Source organism: Oncorhynchus clarkii, chromosome 28 (genome assembly GCF_045791955.1).
Source record: "Oncorhynchus clarkii lewisi isolate Uvic-CL-2024 chromosome 28, UVic_Ocla_1.0, whole genome shotgun sequence".
Classification (NCBI taxonomy): Eukaryota; Metazoa; Chordata; class Actinopteri; order Salmoniformes; family Salmonidae; genus Oncorhynchus; species Oncorhynchus clarkii.
In genome coordinates, this window is record NC_092174.1 from 4327907 (window position 1) to 4346286 (window position 18380).

The window sequence follows — 18380 nt, forward strand, 5'->3', positions numbered from 1 at the left end:
GGTATAATTCACATTTTTTATTTTATTTAACTAGGCAATTCAGTTAAGAACAAATTCTTATTTAAGAAGACGGCCTACTCCAGCTAAAGTCTAACATTGCTGGGCCAATTGTGCACTATGGGACCCCCTATCACAGCCAGTTGTGATACAGCCTGGAATCAAACCAGGATCTGCAGTGATGCCTCTAGCACTAAGATAGGCCGCTGCACCACTCGGGAGCCCAAAGCTATTCATCCCGACCGGGAATTGACCCCGGGCCGCAATGGTGAAAGCACCAAATCCTAACCACTAGACCACCAGGATAGAGATTCTATTCACACTTTATTTGGATAGTCCCATAAAGATGATCTACAGATGGTCATACTATTTTTTTTAAACTATTTGTTGATAAGCAACTGCTTGCTAAGGTTAGGGTTACAAGTTTAGAGTAAAGGGTAAGGGTTAGGGTTAGGTTAAGGGTTAAGTTTAGGGTTAGGATAAGGGTTAAGGTTTTCCTATGAGATTTACAGTGATATACTTTCTTAAAGGGATTGTAGTTGCCTAATATTCAGCCCTAGTTCGTACAGAAGTATTTTTTCTATTGGCTATTTCTACCTTGTTGTAGCACATAGAGTATCACAGTTAAAGGCCAGCACTTGTACAAACAGTTGTACAACTATTTATTTTAGAAATTCACAGATATGCAGTCTCAATTTTCATATGGTTGATTTCTTTTCTCTTGTCTTGATTTTTTTTATGGCTTAAACATGTCAGACACATAGCTTCAGTAAAGTCTCAAATATTTTAGGCTACACAAGCAGCGCATGGCACATAATGCATCTAAACATAAATCATGTAACACCAAAGACAGGTCATAGATGAACCTATAGCAATGAACAACATTAAACAAAAACTGACAAAGGGAACAGAGTGTTGAAAATGTCTGAAAGCACCCAAGATGTCCCCCATGTATACATTCAGCAGACAGTCTTATTCAGAAGCAATTAGTGCAAAGTGCCTTCCTTAAGGGTACGTCGACAGATTTTTTGGCTTGAGGATTTAAACCAGTGACCTTTCAGTTACTGGCTCTATGCTCTAACCGCTTTGCTACCACTTGCCCCATAACCATGGAAGGGGAACATCTGATCATGGTTGCAGACAGGTTTACATAAAATGGGTGCTGGGATGCACTCCCAATAACAAATCAGGGCACCCTGGCGCCAGGGTGGGCACCCATATAAGCGCCATATAAGAACCCCAACTGCCAAATCAAATCAAACTTTATTGGTCACGTACACATACTTTGCCAATTTTATCGCAGGTGCAGCAAAATGCTTACGTTTCTAGCACCAACAGTGCAGTACACCGAACAATGCAAAACCATACACAACAAATGAAAAAAATGTAATGAAAGAAATTAAGAAATATCAGAACAAGCAATGTCAGAGTCCAGAATATATATATGTATACATATACACAGTGTCTTCGGAAAGTCTTCAGAACCCTATACTTTTTTCACATCTTGTTATGTTACAGCCTTATTCTAAAATTGATTAAAAAAAATTATCAGCAGCAATCTACACACAATACCCCATAATGACAAAGCGAAAACAGGTTTTTAGACATTTTTTAGAGCTCCGAGACAGGATTGTGTCGAGGCACAGATCTCTGGAAGGGTACCAAAAAATGTGCAGCATTGAAAGTCCCCAAGAACACAGTGGCCTCCATCATTCTTAAATGGAAGAAGTTTGGAACCACCAAGACTCTTCCTAGAGCTGGCCGTCCGGCTAAACTGATCAATCGGGGAGAAGGGCCTTGGTCAGGGAGGTGACCAATGACTATGTACATAGGGCAACAGTCTCTAAGGTACAGGGTAGAGTACCTGGTGGTAGCCGGCTAGTAACAGTGACTAAGTTCAATTCAGGTTACTGGGCAGAGGCCGGCAAGTGATAACTATTTAACTGTCTGATGGCCTGGTGATAAAAGCTGTCTTTCAACCTCTCGATCCCAGTTTTGATGCACCTGTACTGTCTCCTCCTTCTAGATGGTAGCAGGGTCAGACTGCTGCTCCACTTGGGAGCCCCCAGTAGGTGTGTCCAAACTTTTGACTGGTACTGTATATGTATATATCATCATTTACATGACTGTACGTGTTTATATAGTAAAACAACATTTAATGCATCTTCAAAGCTACAAATGATCATAGCCGCGTCCTCAGAACAATCTGTCGTCCCCACTTGCTTCATTATATCCACCATTGTTCCTGTACCCGAGAAAGCAAAGGTAACTAAACTAAATGACTATCGCCATGTAGCACTCACTTCTATCGCATGAAGTGCTTTGAGAGGCTAGTTAAGGATCATATCACCTCCAACTTACCCAACACCAAAGACCCACTACAATTTGCATACCGCTTCAACAGATCCATGGATGGCGCAATCACCATCGCACTGCACCCCATCTGGACAAGAGGAATACAAATGTAAGAATGTTGTATATTGACTATGGCTCAGCCTTCAGCACCATAGAGCCCTCCAAGCTCATCACTAAGGTCAGAGCCCTGGGTCTGAACCCCGCCCTGTGTAACTGGGTCCTGAAGTTCCTGACGGGTCAACCCCAGGTAGGGGGTGAAGGTAGTCAACAACACCTTCGCTAAGTTGATCCTCAAGACGGGAGCTCCACAAAGGTACGTACTCAGCCTCCTCCTGTACTCCCTGTTCATCCATGACTGCGTGGCCATGCAAGTCTCCAACTCAAACATCTAGTTTGCAGACGACACAACAGTGGTAGGCCTGATTACCAACAATGACTAAACAGCTTAGAGGGAGGAGATGAGGGCCTTGGCTGAGTGGTTCCAGGAAAATGAACCTCTCCCTCAATGTCAACAAAGAGAAGGAGCTGATCAGACAGCAGAGTGAGCAAGCCCCCATCCATATCCATCGACCAGAGAGGGTGAAAAGCTTCAAGTTCCTTGGCGTGCACATCACTGACAACCTGAAATGGTCCACCCACACAGACAGTGTGGTGAAGAAGGTGCAACAGCGCCTCTTCAACCTCAAGAGGCTGAACAAATTTGGCTTGGCCCCTAAGACCCTCACAAATTTCTACAGCTGCACCATTGAGAGCATCCTGTCCAGATGTATTACCGCTTGGTACAGTACGGCAACTGCACCGTCCACAACCACAGGGCTCTCCATGGGGTGGTGCAGTCAGCCAAACACATCACTGGGGACACACTGCCATCCAGGACATGTGCAGCACCCTGTGCCACAGGAAGGCCAAAAAGGTAATCAAGGACCTCAGCCACCCAATCAACGGCATGTTCACCCCACTACCATCTAGAAGGCGGAGACAGTACATCATACTGTGCATCATACTGAAAAATTGCTTTTCTCTCCAGGCCATCAGACTGTTAAATCGTCACTACTAGCTGGCTTAAACCCAGTATCCTGGCTTGAATTTTTGTCACTGCTACTAGCCAGCTGCCAACCAGTACTCAACCCCGCACCTTAAAGAACACTGCCCTATGTGCAATTGAACACTGGTCACTTTAATAATGTTTGCATACTGTTTTACCCACTTCATATGTATATACTTTCTAGGCAAGGCTCATCCTATATAACTACTGCTGTACACACATGTTCTATTCATATACCATCCATAATGTCTATACACACCATAATATACATATATATATATTTATATTCAGGACTCTGACATTGCTTGTTCTAATATTTCTATATTCCTTTCTTTTTATTTTTGGGATTTGCGTGTATTTTGTATTGTTAGGTATTACTGCACTGTTGGAGATAGGAACATATGCATTTCGCTACACCCGCGATAACATCTGCCAAATATGTGTACGCGACCAATAAAATTTGATTTGATTTGATGCTTTATCTAGTCAATAGCAGCCCTCTATTGTAACGTGTTGTATTACCTGAGCACAGGTCATTGCACCTGCTCTACATTAGCTGCTATAACGAACGTTTATTGGCTAAGACTCGTTAAATCCCTGCAGAGTTAAGATTCAGTATTGCTCAGATAAATATTTCATGTGCAGAGGAGAAACGTTTCTGAGCTGTAGAGATTTCAACGCAAAAAGTCTGTGGTAGTACATCTCACAAAGCATCCCATCTGATTTGTCATGTTTTTGACTCTATTCCATTGTAATACTTCCCTCTAGAGGTTAAAGGTGGCACTGCAACAGCCTCTTCATTGTTTGTACAAGGGTACATAAGTGCTGTCAATGACTATAGAGCCAGAGTAACACTCTCTATGCAACCCCATGGAAATATACATTATTGTGACATATCATTTAAGAGATTGGGTTGATTTATGAACCAACTGTACATAATGCATTATGATGGCACTTACATTGTCTATTATCACCCACTTGTGCATTATAATACCTTTTTTCCATTATATGACTTGCTATAAGCATTCATATCAGTGCATTGCTCCTTTCAGCAGGCTTTTTAAATACCTAAAGGCTACACATGTATTAATAATACATACACATAGACATATTTTTGATAAAAGTACTCCATATGGCTTCTTATAAGAAGTTATATAAATTCATACTTGTAATGTATCTATAATGCATTACAAAGCATGTGGCTTTGTAATGCAATGGCTTTGTAATGAACAAATGGAGCATCATTTTGAGGGTAAAAAGTAACACTTCTCTTTGTTTCTCTAAGGGGTAGAGGGGGCCAGGGTCCAACAAGGTGGAGCTCGATGTAGAAGTAGCCCCTAGCCTACCACAGATCTAGGATCAGATTACCCAACCCAAAATCATAACCTTAACCATTAGGAGGATGGAAAATATCGGACCCTGGCCCAGCGATTATAGGGGCAACTTCTACCATCTCCAGAGGTGGGGGCTCCTCTAGACCGGAGGCTGGTCTTTAGATACAATGCTAGTTTCCCAGACATAGATGTCCTTTAGAAATGCTATGTAAAACTCATGTATCATTAAACCTAGTCCTGAATTTAAAACGGAGATGTTCCATTGACCATGGTTTTTAATCTAGGATTAGGCTTAATCTGTGTCCGGGAAACTGGCCCAAAGAGTTTCAGGATGGTCGGTTTACGGTGGAGAGCTGCAGGGTCCTAGAGGGTGAGGAATTTGGCACAACATTAGGTTGGGGCGTTGTCCACCTCCCCCTGCCTCTTTTTCAGCTCTTGCTCATATCTTTCCAGCTGGGCCCAGAATCCCGAGTTGGGGTCCACCACTGAGCGTGAAGTCCTCACTTTCTGGAGAAGAAGGTGAAGAAAAGGAGTGTATAATGGTAATCAGTTACCTGATCAGCCCTGGTACACACATACTGTACCTGAAACACGCAACACATTGGGTGCATCTCAATACTCTAATATGACTTCCTCTCCTCCTGATGCAATGACATTAAAGAACTGGGCAGGTATTTCAAGCAAGCAAAGTCTTGGTAAGCATCCTTGATATAGCTTTTACTCAGCTGTGGTTCATTAAGAGATCATTGAAGATGAAAGACAGGAGACGAGGACAGGAGACTAGAGGCTTCTGCATGCTTTGTGCAGAGTTTGTGCATACAGTACCAGTCAAAAGTTTGGACACACCTACTCATTCAAGGATTTTTCTTTATTTTATTTATCTTTACTATTTTCTACAATATGAAATAATAGTGAAGACATCAATGAAAAATAGTGAAGACATGAAAAAAGACTAGCCAGCTCTGCTAGATGAGTAGAATGGAGAGTGAAGACATATTCTCTTGTTTGTGTCTGGAAGTAGCCTTAGCTAGCAAGATAGCCAACTTTCGCCAGTTAGCTTTGGTGTGAGGCAAGAAAAGTATTATATTATATATATATATATATATATATATATATATTATATTATATAAAAGTATTATGAGAGTTGGATCAAGATCATCTTAGCTCCTTGGCAGATTTTGGGGTTGAATAATCCTTGTGAGAATCAAGGACAGTGGATAAGAGATAACATATTAAAGTGGCCTCCCTGTGAACAGTTTGTTTTGACTATAATTGAAAGGCTAATTTAATAGCGAGGTGATTCCGATGTAATACGTTGTGTGGCCTAAATGGTCTGCGGGAATAACCTTGTGAGAATGGAGTCGTATTTGAATCACTGAATCATGCTTGTAAACAATTGCAAGTGTTTGTTTTCTTACTTGTAGCCTACTCAGGAGAGACAGTTGCCTAAATCTAATGAATTCTGATAATAGCGGGTAGGCAATTGCAATAGAGCTGTGACCATGATAAAACAAGGCTACAACAGCAATGTATCGACGTTTTGGGTGGTAAGAGGCTGTGCCCACCGAAATGTGTTTTTGCCTTATGAATTTGCTGATGTATTTTAAACATTTGGCGCATTGTCTTCTAGTAAGGAGAGAATAATCATGGTTTGGTTTCTTTTATTTTCTAAACCTTACGATGTATGACAGTGAACAAAAACATTAAAGAGGGTTGACTACTGTGCCCGCTGCATTTGGGGGGGATGCTGCGATGCAAGCCGTAGCATCTTTTCAAAAGAGAAGCAACAAATCCTCTTGAAAGCAGCAGGACAGGGAAATGGTACATAGCGGTGTATGGCCTCAGTTAGATCAATAGTGGTTCATAGAGATTACGGTCTTTATGTTAAGGGAGACGTAGGTGTCATGTTCTGACCTTAGTTCCTTTGTTTTGTCTTTGTTTTATGGTCAGGGTGTGAGTTGGGGTGGGCAGTCTGTTTGTTTTTCTATGTTGGTTTTTGTGTTTGGCCTAGTATGGTTCTCAATCAGAGGCAGGTGTCGTTAGTTGTCTCTGATTGAGAATCATACTTAGGTAGCCTTTTCCCACCTGGGTTTGGTGGGTGTTTATTTCCTGTTTAGTGTTTGTCATTCACCTTACGGGACTGTTCGTTTGTTGTTTATTGGTTTTGTTCAGTGTTCATTTTGCTTCATTAAATTATGGACACTTACCACGCTGCGTTTTGGTTCTCCGATCCTTCTCGCTACTCCTCCTCAGAAGAGGAGGACGAGATCCCTGACAGTAGGAGATCACGTCTCAAACAACTTTTTAATAGATGCCTGGGATCAAATATCCCTGATTCCTTATGCTAAATAAATTGACACTTTTTTTCCAGGAGAATGGGGGCAGTCATTTTTTTTCTCTCTCTTTGAAACATTTCCCAAGGCTATGGTTTTTGGGAGAGAGCAGTGAGTTAAATTCTGCAGTGTCGTTAGTATAAAGGTATCTGGATTAGGCTGTAAATTACCAAATAAATAAGGCCTGGCCATTTTTTTTGCCATATGTTTTACCACACACACACCAGCAGGCACACAACTTACTAGTTATAAATATGGGTTAGTGCCAAGGTATCTTAAAAGGGCAGACAAATGGAATTTCCTGAAGGTTTTTTTCAGAGTTTTAATTGACCGCATGTGAATTCTTTTAATAAGAAATGTACTGTAAACTTACTGCAAACCTGGGATACAAAATGTATGAAATGTTTTATTGTTTTTCATGAATTAGTCTAATGTAGTAAGAAACACTTATTTAAAGGGTTTGAATGACCTCTGTCCTGACTTTCTAGTGTGGTTTGATCATTCTCACTGGAAAGCCAAAAGATGTTGGATGATGAATTTAAGGTAATTTGTACTGATGATAATTACGAAGGAGGTTATAATTAATTGTTCTATATGTAATTCGGACCATGTCTCTAGTCTATTTTTCTATCCCTTATGGGTCCAAGTTTTTCTTTATGTGTCACGTCTGCTCCTGCTCCTCCCCTCCGGCCTACGACGTTGCCAGAGCACTAACCATCGATCCTGAGATTCATCATTACGCACACCTGGGACTCATCATTACGCACACTTATTAATCATTATGATTCACACCTGAACTCCATTACCTTCATCTCCTCCTCTTTATATGTCACTCTGCCATGTTCACTCACCAGTTGGTGCTGTTCTTGTGTATCAGCGTTCTGCCTTATGTTAGTGTCGTATTCTTGATTTTGTTGTTTTATTAAAACATTTACTCTGCACATGCTTCCGACTCACTGCCCCATCATTACAGAATACCAACTCAAAATATGGAAGCAGCAGGACAGACGATTGATGAACAAGGTTACCTTCTTCGTCAACACCATGATCAGCTGGCTCAACTGGGATGGCCATGGAAGATCCCCGTAGTCTACAACGTCTCAACAGCAAAGAATATTCTAGAGACAGTCTACCCAATGAGTCAGCACACCAGCCCATCCAGCAACCCGCTCAGGTCAGCAATGCCCGTCTATCCCTCCCGGAGAAATATGACAGGACACCATCCAAATGCCCTGACTTCCTCCTCCAGTGCTCCCTCTATTTTGCACATCAGATGGGAGTCCCCACCACCGAAAGGTCTAAGGTTGCCACGGCGATTTCTCTGCTGACTGGGCGGGCATTAGAATTGTCTATGGTCATCTGGGAGAGAGACTGAGTCTTGTGAGGGTTTCATGGCTCTGTTTAAATTTATTTTCGATCACCCGCGGGATGTGAGCGTCTGCTTCAGCAGGGGAATCAGACAGCTGCTGAGTATGCGCTTACCTTCTGGATGGTAGCAGTTTCCAGTGGCTGGAATGAGCTGGCGCTCAGCATGTTATTTAGAAGAGGTCTGCGCGAGGACGTCCAGATGGAACTGGCCTGCCGAGATAACAACCTCGCCCTGGACGCACTCATTGCGATGGCCATCTGTCTGGATAACCTCCTCCGGGAGCGTCGGCATCTTCATTGCTTCTCTCCCGCTTTCGGAAAGTGTTCGGGATCAGAGCCTGAACCCATGGAGGTAGGGGTCACACGTCTTCCTGCAGTGGAACAACGCAGATGGATACAGCTGGGGCTCTGTCTGTACTGTGGCCAGGGAGGGCACAAGCGCCAATGGTATCCGTTACTTCAGAATCTGGGATCCACTAGGGCAGGGGGAGGGTCACGTGATGTTACATCCCCTGGATCAGGAGTAAATATTCCATCTACTGCTCGTCCTGTTAGACTCTTTTTAGTACCCATCACTCTGGCTGACTGTGTCTACAGCTTTAGTGGATTTTGGCGCTGCGGGGAACTTTATGGATCAGACTCTTGCCTCCTCTCTCAATATTACTACCTACCCGCTCTCCTCTCCTTTTCCGGTTCAAGATCTCGACTTCCGGCGCCGACAGAGATGGCCGCCTCGCTTCGCGTTCCTAGGAAACTATGCAGTTTGTTTTTTTTACGTGTTATTTCTTACATTGGTACCCCAGGTCATCTTAGGTTTCATTACATACAGTCGAGAAGAACTACTGAACATAAGAGCAGCATCAACTCACCATCAGTACGACCAAGACTATGACTTTCGCGAAGCGGATCCTGTGTTCTGCCTTTCACCCAGGACAACGGAATGGATCCCAGCCGGCGACCCAAAAAAACGACTTCATAAAAGGGGGAAACGGAGCGGTCTTCTGGTCAAACTCCGGAGACGGGCACATCGTGCACCACTCCCTAGCATTCTTCTCGCCAATGTCCAGTCTCTTGACAACAAGGTTGATGAAATCCGAGCAAGGGTAGCATTCCAGAGGGACATCAGAGACTGTAACGTTCTTTGCTTCACGGAAACATGGCTCACTGGAGAGACGCTATCGGAGTCGGTGCAGCCAACTGGTTTCTCCACGCATCGCGCAGACAGAAACAAACATCTTTCTGGTAAGAAGAGGGGCGGGGGCATATGCTTCATGGTTAACGTGATGTGGTGTGATCATAACAACATACAGGTACTCAAGTCCTTCTGTTCACCTGATTTAGAATTCCTCACAATCAAATGTCGACCGCATTATCTACCAAGGGAATTCTCTTCGATTATAATCACAGCCGTATATATTCCCCCCCAAGCAGACACATCGATGGCTCTGAACAAACTTTATTTGACTCTTTGCAAACTGGAATCCATTTATCCGGAGGCTGCAGTCATTGTAGCTGGGGATTTTAACAAGACTAATCTGAAAACAAGACCAGGGCTGGAAAAACCTTGGATCACTGCTATTCTAACTTCCGCGACGCATATAAGGCCCTGCCCCGCCCTCCTTTCGGAAAAGCTGACCACGACTCCATTTTGTTGATCCCTGCCTACAGACAGAAACTAAAACAAGAAGCTCCCGTGTTGAGGTCTGTTCAACGCTGGTCCGACCAATCTGATTCCACACTCCAAGACTGCTTCCATCACGTGGACTGGGATATGTTTCGTATTGCGTCAGACAACAACATTGACGAATACGCTGATTCGGTGAGCGAGTTCATTGGAACGTGCGTTGAAGATGTCGTTCCCATAGCAACGATTAAAACATTCCCAAACCAGAAACCGTGGATTGATGGCAGCATTCGCGTGAAACTGAAAGCTTGAACCACTGCTTTTAATCAGGGCAAGGTGACCGGAAACATGACCGAATACAAACAGTGTAACTATTCCCTCCGCAAGGCAATCAAACAAACTAAGCGTCAGTATAGAGACAAAGTAGAATCTCAAGTCAATGGCCCAGACACAAGAGGTATGTGGCAGGGTCTGCAGTCAATCACGGATTACAAAAAGAAAACCAGCCCTGTCACGGACCAGGATGTCTTGCTCCCAGGCAGACTAAATAACTTTTTTGCCCGCTTTGAGGATAATACAGTGCCACTGACACGGCCCGCAACTAAAACATGCGGACTCTCCTTCACTGCAGCCGACGTGAGGAAAACATTTAAACGTGTCAACCCTCGCAAGGCTGCAGGCCCAGACGGCATCCACAGCCGCGCCCTCAGAGCATGCACAGACCAGCTGGCTGGTGTGTTTACGGACATATTCAATCAATCCCTATCCAAGTCTGTTGTTCCCACATGCTTCAAGAGGGTCACCATTGTTCCTGTTCCCAAAACAGCTAAGGTAACTGAGCTAAACGACTTCCGTCATCATGAAGTGCTTTGAGAGACTAGTCAAGGACCATATCACCTCCATATTCTTTATCATATGTACATATTCTTTATCCCCTTACACTTGGTAGTAGTTTTGGAATTGTTAGCTAGATTACTTGTTGGTTATTACTGCATTGTCGGAACTAGAAGCACAAACATTTCGCTACACTCGCATTAACATCTGCTAACCATGTGTATGTGACAAATAAAATTTGATTTGATTTGATTTGACTGTCGGCCTCTAGGATCCGGAACCATCAAACACATCACCCAACCATTCACCCTCACCATGGAGCCCAATCACCAGGAAAACATCCCCTTCATCACCAGTGCACCAGTTCACAATATCATCTTCGTCCTACCTTGGCTTCAGCGCCATAACCCTACCATCTCATGGTTGAGGATGAGAATTATTGACTGTCACCTGAATGCCGGAGGACCTGCTTCCCTGTTCCCTGTGGTTCCACGTTGGTTGAGAGTCCTGTGGTTGCCCTCCAGCCCAACATCCTGGAGGAATATCAGGATCTAAGGGAGGTATTCTCCAAGATCCGCGCTACCTGTCTCCCTCCTCATCGCCCCTGGGACTGTGCCATTGACCTGTTTTCCCGTGCTAGACCTTCACACAGATGCATCTACCCTCTGTCGGTGGCTGAGACACAGGCCATGGAGGACTACATTCAAGAGATCCTCAACAGGGTTTCATCCGCAGGTCCACGTCCCCTGCGTCGGCTAGATTCTTCTTCATGGCCAAGAAGGAGGGAAGATTACGCCCTTGCATCGATTACCATGGACTCAATGGCATCACCACAAAGTATCGGTACCCTCTCCCCCTGGTGCTGTCTGCCATCGAGCATCTCTGTGGGGCACGGTTCCTCACCAAACTGGACCTGCGGAGTGCCTACAGTCTTATTCGTGTTCGGGAGGAGGATGAGTGGAACGAGTACTTGGTTATGCCCTTTGTCTTAGCCAATGCACCGTCAGTGTTCCAGGCATTCGTCAACAAGGTGTTCAGGGACATGCTCGAACATCAGGTGATTGTGTACATTGATGACATCCTGATCTTCTTGACCAACCTGGAAGATCATCCTCACGAGTCGTGGGTCTAGTGGTTAGGGATGTGGACATTCACCAGGCTCTAGATAGGGAGCCCGCACTTCGGAATTGTACAACCGCGCGCATCTATGTTCCCACAGGATAAGGGATTGGCTGCTGACCTGGGCACACACAGCTGTCATCGCTGGACATCAAGTATTTGTCACACCATTCATTCTCACTGAGAAATACTGGTGGCCCACCTTGGTGCAGGATGTTACACGGTATGTCAACTCCTGTTACGCGTGTGATCAAACCAAGTCCCGCCCGGAATGCTCCAGCAGGGAAACTCCTGCTGCTTCCCGTGCTTCAGCGACCTTGGTTTCATCTATCCATTGACTTTGTTACTGATCTTCCCCCTTCTGATGGTTTCAACACCATTCTGGTGGTAGTGGATAGATTTTCCAAGTCATGTCTTTTCATCTCTCTTCATGGTCTTCCCACTGCTCTCCAGGTCGCTGAGGCACTCTTCCAGTAGGTATTCTGGCATCATGGCCTTCGGAGGACATCGTCTCGGACCATGGCCCCCAATCCACATCCGAGTATGGAGGGCCTTCTTGGAGAAGCTCACGGTCACGGTTAGCCTCACATCTGGGTATCGACCTCAGTCTAACGGGCAGGTTGCGAGGATGAATCAGGAGCTAGAGAGGTTCCTGAGGAGTCACTGTTAGGACTGGCAGGGTGAGTGTGCACGTTTCCTTCCTTGGGCAGAGTACACACAGAACTCTCTACATCACTCCACTGGGTTGATCCCTTCCAGTGAGTTTTGGGTTTCCAGCCGGCCCTGGCCCCGTGGACGCCGGGCCAGACCACGGCTCCTGCGGTAGATGAGACTCCAGCGCGCCGTCCATAGTCAGAAGGAACAGGCAGACCGTCACCACATTGAGGCCCCTGTGTTCCATCCTGGGGATCACCTCTGACTCTCTAACAGGAACCTCCCACTTCGCATGCCCTGCAAGAAACTGAACCCCACGGTTGTGGGTCTGTACAAGGGTCAATGAGGTGACATACAGGATAAAATTACCCAGTCACTACCGTATCTCACTCTCTTTTCATGTCTCCCTTTTCAGGCCGGTGGTTCCTGGTCCCCTAGCTGAAGTTGGTCCCCACGACACACCTCCACCCCCCCCTGGAAATCGGGGGGGGGGGGGGGGGGGGGTGTAAGCTGCTAGATCCCTACTGGACTCCCGACGTCGTGGGGGTCAGCTCCAGTATCTGGTGGACTGGTAGGGCAGTATGTTCCAGAGGATCCCAACAACATCTGTGATTTCCACCCTCGCCATCCGGACTGACCCGCTGCTCATCCTTAGGGTCGTCCCCCTTGTAGGCGGCGTCCTGAGGCTAGAGTGTCACACGTCGGGGGGGGGGGGGGGGGGGGGGGGGGGTACTGTCACGTTTGCTCCTGCTCCTCCCATCCCGGCATACAACGTCACCAAAGTACTAACCACCGGTCCTGGGATTCATCATTACGCACACCTGGCACTCATCATTACACATACCTGTTAATCATTATGATTCACACCTGGACTCCATAACCTTCATCTCATTGGTATTATTATTGTGTATCAGCATTCTGCCTTATGTTAGTGTCGTGTTCTTGGTTTTGTTGTTTTATTAAAACATTGCACCTGCTTACGACTCACCGCCCCAGTACATTATGGAGTTATTATGGGTAGTGATTCTAATTATATTTTGTTATTTTAATTTTTTTTGTTTTATTTCTTAACCAATAGTGTTGTTTTTACAGTCACTATGGTGAGTCATGTGTCAAAATGGGGAATTACCCATCTTGAGGTTTTTTGGATTTAAGTTTACACACCATGACATATGGTATATGATATATGATATGTATTGAGTGAAAAATTAAGGAGTGTATTGTTTCTCTTGTGATGTGTGTTTTGTCCTATATTGTTTTTATTTATTTTTTAATCCCAAGATTGTTATATTTATTCACCAAAGGGTTGTTTTATTTAATAGACCAGAGGATGAACCCAAAGTGGCTTATGGTGCCCCCAGCTATGACTGAGCAATCTTGGTATCAGGTATTTATCAGGTATTTAAGCAACAGCATGGTCTGTAAAGGGTAGGCTCTCGACCCAACAGTCAAGACTTGAATCGGCAGTTTCATTATTACATCACCTCCAGGCTGTGTAAGGCCTATCTGATCAAGAAGGGGAGTGATGGAGTGCTGCATCAGATGACCTGGCCTCCACAATCACCCGACCTCAACCCAACTGAGATGGTTTGGGATGAGTTGAACTGCAGAGTGAAGGAAAAGCAGCCAACAAGTGCTCAGCATATGACGGAACTCCTTCCAGACTGTTGGAAAAGCATTCCAGGTGAAGCTGGTTCAGAGAATGCTAAGAGTGTGCAAAGCTGTCATCAAGGAAAAGGGTGTCTACTTTGAAGAATATAAAAATATATTTATATATTTTGATTTGTTTAACACTTTTTTGGTTACTACATGATTCCATATGGGTTATTTCAACGTGTTGATGTCTTCACTAGTATTCTACAATGTAGAAAATAGTAAAAATAAAGAAAAACCTTTGAATGAGTAGGTGTGTCCAAACTTTTTGACTGGTACTGTAAATATATATATTTTTCTCTATATATTTTTTACTATTTTCTCCATAAATCCAAAAATGGATGTAGCAACTACAGATTGCCCCTTTAAGTCTATCAAACGTGTGTGAGTTTGAGCATGTGTCCATTAGGCCTATGGATTGTTTTTATCAGCAGGAATTAGTTTGAGCTATAAAAGCCCCACTTTTATTCCATAGACTGGGATCCGTTGCAAGAGCGCATTTTTCACCGGCTGTCCACTGATTTTAAAAAGCAATGATTGATAGGCAGTTAACACTTCTTGAATTCAACCATTATTGGGTTCAAATACACATTTAGATTTATGAACAGCTATCCACAACAACCACAATCCATAATGCGCAAATAGCTAAATGAGAAGGCAGCAGTGTGATTCACATCAATGTGCAATGTAGATTTGAATAATTTGTGATATCCGTATCGCAGTAGACCTCACTTGTCATCCTTACCTCCAAACGTATATTTAAATTGGATAATCTTTGGATGCCGACAGTAGTCACACCATTGGAAGACATAGCTTGGACTGTAGCCTACAAAAACCTATTCCTTCTCTTTTCCCACGATCCATAAAACCCATTTGGTGTGTCATCATAGTGGTCTCTGACTTGTGGTCAGACTCACTCAAGTGGAACAAACTTAAACTTGCGCCTTTTTTAAATGCTGATTTGAATGTCATTGAGAAAACAGAGAACTGTCAAGGATTTCTTTTGCAAACATCCTTTCTGAATTGAAAAGTAATACTTGAAGTAATCATCAAGTTTTTCAAAAGTATCTGTGATCCGATTACAATTTTTTAGATGTAATCTGTTACTCCCCAACCCTGTCTGTAATCAAATCAAATTTTATTGGTCACATACACGTGTTTAGCAGATGTTATTGCTGGTGTAGCGAAGTGCTTGTGCTTCTAGCTTCGACAGTGCAGTAATGTCTAACAAGTAATATCTAATAATTACACAACATATACCCAATACACACAAATCTAGTAAAGGAATGGAATTAAGAATATACAAATATATGGACGAGCAATGTCGTAGAATAATATACCTACTGTATAGGATACAGTATATACATATGAGATGGGTAATGCAAGACATGTAGACATTATTAAAGTGTTCTGCATACCATCCCTACCTTGTCATAACACAACTGATGTGCTCAAACGCATTAAGGAAAGAAATTCCACTAATTAACTTTTAACAAGGCACACCTGTTAATTGAAATGCATTCCAGTGACTACCTCATGAAGCTTGTTGAGAGAATGCCAAGAGTGTGCAAAGCTGTCATCAACTACTACATGATTCCATATGTGTTATTTTATAGATTTGATGTCTTCACTATTATTTTACAATTTAGGAAATAGTAAAAATGAAGAAAATACCTTGGAATGAGTAGGTGTGTCCAAACTTTTGACCGGTAGTGTATATTGTTCGTTTTTGACTTCGGTCAAGGGTTTTTTCAGCTGTTTGGGCACACATTTTTTCTCTAGGCAAGCCAAAGTCTGTAGCCGAAGTCTATGCCCCTTCATCTGTGATTGGTCAACAGTAGGGATTCTTCAATAAAGTATTTGTTGTCATTCAATGAGAGACGAGTCATTTTCATGCACATTTTTCATTGACAAATAATGCACCAAACATTTAAAATTGCGCAACTAAGATCTCCTCAGCAAAAACTTAAAACATGTATGTCACTTTTCTTGAGTTATCTTATAAATGAATTCTGACTATTTTGAGGAAGCGTATACTGGCTACGGCATCTCAAAATGGACAAACAGTACCATTGACCCTTTTTTTCTCGTTGTTCATGTGAAAGTCTTTTAGGGGAGCATGCCAGACCACTTCGGTTCGGTTCGCCTAGCAGAGTTCAGCTAGGTGCCAGGCGAACTGAAGAATGCTGAGGCGTTTGAGTGTGAGATGCACTCATACTTTTACAACCAGAAAAACAAAGATAGACAGATAATCAGTTGATTATTCTACTTTGCATTAGAGGCTGAGTTTGGGTGAATTCAATTTAAATTCAGTCTATTCAGGAGGTCAATGGAAAAGTCCCAGTTATTGTCAATTAGGATTTTGAGGATTCACTTTGTGAATTGACAGAGCTAGTAACCATCTAGCCCTGGAAAGAAGAACAATTACATTAAAATGACAGTTAGACCAAAAGCCATCTTTAACCCATCACTCCCATCCTCTCCTCCCTCCCTCTTTTTGTTACCTACCGTAAACGCCTCAGCCAATGAGAGCTTGCGGTACTTCATGAGGTACGCCACGCAGATGGTGGCTGAGCGGCTGCGGCCGTTCTTGCAATAGACGACGGTGTGGCCTCCCTTGGATGCCTCGTCCCGGATAGCGTCTGCACAGCTATCGAAGTAGCGGTACAGGTCCTCAGTGGGGTCGTCGTAGACGGGCACACGCAGCGCAGCGATGCGTGACGACTCGGGGAAGGGCTGCTGCTTGGACACGTTGATGCACAGCGTCACTGCCTCCTGCTGGATGAGGTCGTCAGTGCAGGCCGAGCGTGCGTTACTGATGAACAGCGCGTTGGTGACCTTGCACAGCTGGAGCTGCGGCTGGAGCATCTTTGACGGATGACCTTTGACCCTGGTGACACGTCGACCTTTGCTAACTAAGCCTGCGCTGCGCTCACACACTCACTCACACCAAGGTCAACTTTCCTTTCTCCTATTTCACATACATACATGCACTTGTGTACAACACTTTTGACTTGTATCTTTTTCACACTACACACACAAATAAATAACAGTAGCCTACACACTGCACACAAGTAGATTCACACTTTTCTCGTGCACCCCCCAATGACAATATAAACACATCCAATCACACTTCCAGTGACATTCATCAATTCCACAAACATACATACACTCACTAAAACCATCTACGCACTTGCTCTCTCACTGCAACACACACTCTTCATAGGGAAACTGTCTCTCCTTCAGGCTATGGCATGTGGGGGTTGTCATGTCGGTCAGCTCTGGCCATCTGACTCTGTCCTAATAGCAAGCTATATTTATTGTAGGGGGTAGGCAGGTCCACGGTCAGGCACTCCCTGGGTCCTAACACCAGTTTAGTTCACGTTCAAAGGATCCACAGTGATTCATATTCTATGTGATGAGCTGCGGGTAGATTTAATAGAGTAGGTGATCACTTTTTTTAGTGTAGTGGTCATGCAGTGTGCACCCACACATATGCACAACACACACACATCTGAAGAGTAGATCAGAGAGGAGATTGAATTATATATATTAAAAGAGTATAAATTCACACAGTGGGGGATATGAACTATACAAAAAAGCACACATTTGAAGCTGGTTATGCATGATGGAAAACACATGAATAATTCAATTCATTATGACCATAAACACACCAGTATTCCACAATCATAAATTCACTGATATCCTATGAACTAATCAGAATCACATTGATTCAGAGACATGGACACACACAGACTTGGTGCCAGTCTGTGCAGCTGTCCTGTTTGCTGTGTCACCACCATCCTATCCTCCTGCTTCATCATCACTAGACTTTGGAGGTGAAACTCTGACTGACTCAGCAATTGCCTGATGCCTACTCAAGCCCATCCATAGCTTACAGTATTTATCTGTCTGTCTGTCTGTCTGTCTGTCTGTCTGTGTCTGTCTGAAGTGAGAAGGCGGACTGTGTTGTATCCTCTGTCCTCTCTGAAGGGGTTAGTGTGTGAGGGCTCTAGCCTGCTGCACCCTCTGAGGAAGAACGTCCCGAAAAACATAACCTTCCT

General features: G+C 44.0%; 1 protein-coding gene across 1 annotated transcript; it reads right to left on the reverse strand.

Moving 5' to 3' along the window:
* Nucleotides 1-705: 705 nt before the first annotated feature.
* LOC139387310 (dual specificity phosphatase 28) lies at nt 706-17607 on the reverse strand. The gene is made up of 2 exons (XM_071133434.1): nt 16825-17607; nt 706-5238 (listed from the first exon to the last, which is right to left on the reverse strand). Exons 1-2 carry the CDS (start codon nt 17182-17184, stop codon nt 5122-5124), a joined length of 477 nt encoding a protein of 158 aa, XP_070989535.1. The 5' UTR covers nt 17185-17607; the 3' UTR covers nt 706-5121.
* Between the last annotated feature and the right edge of the window lie 773 nt (nt 17608-18380).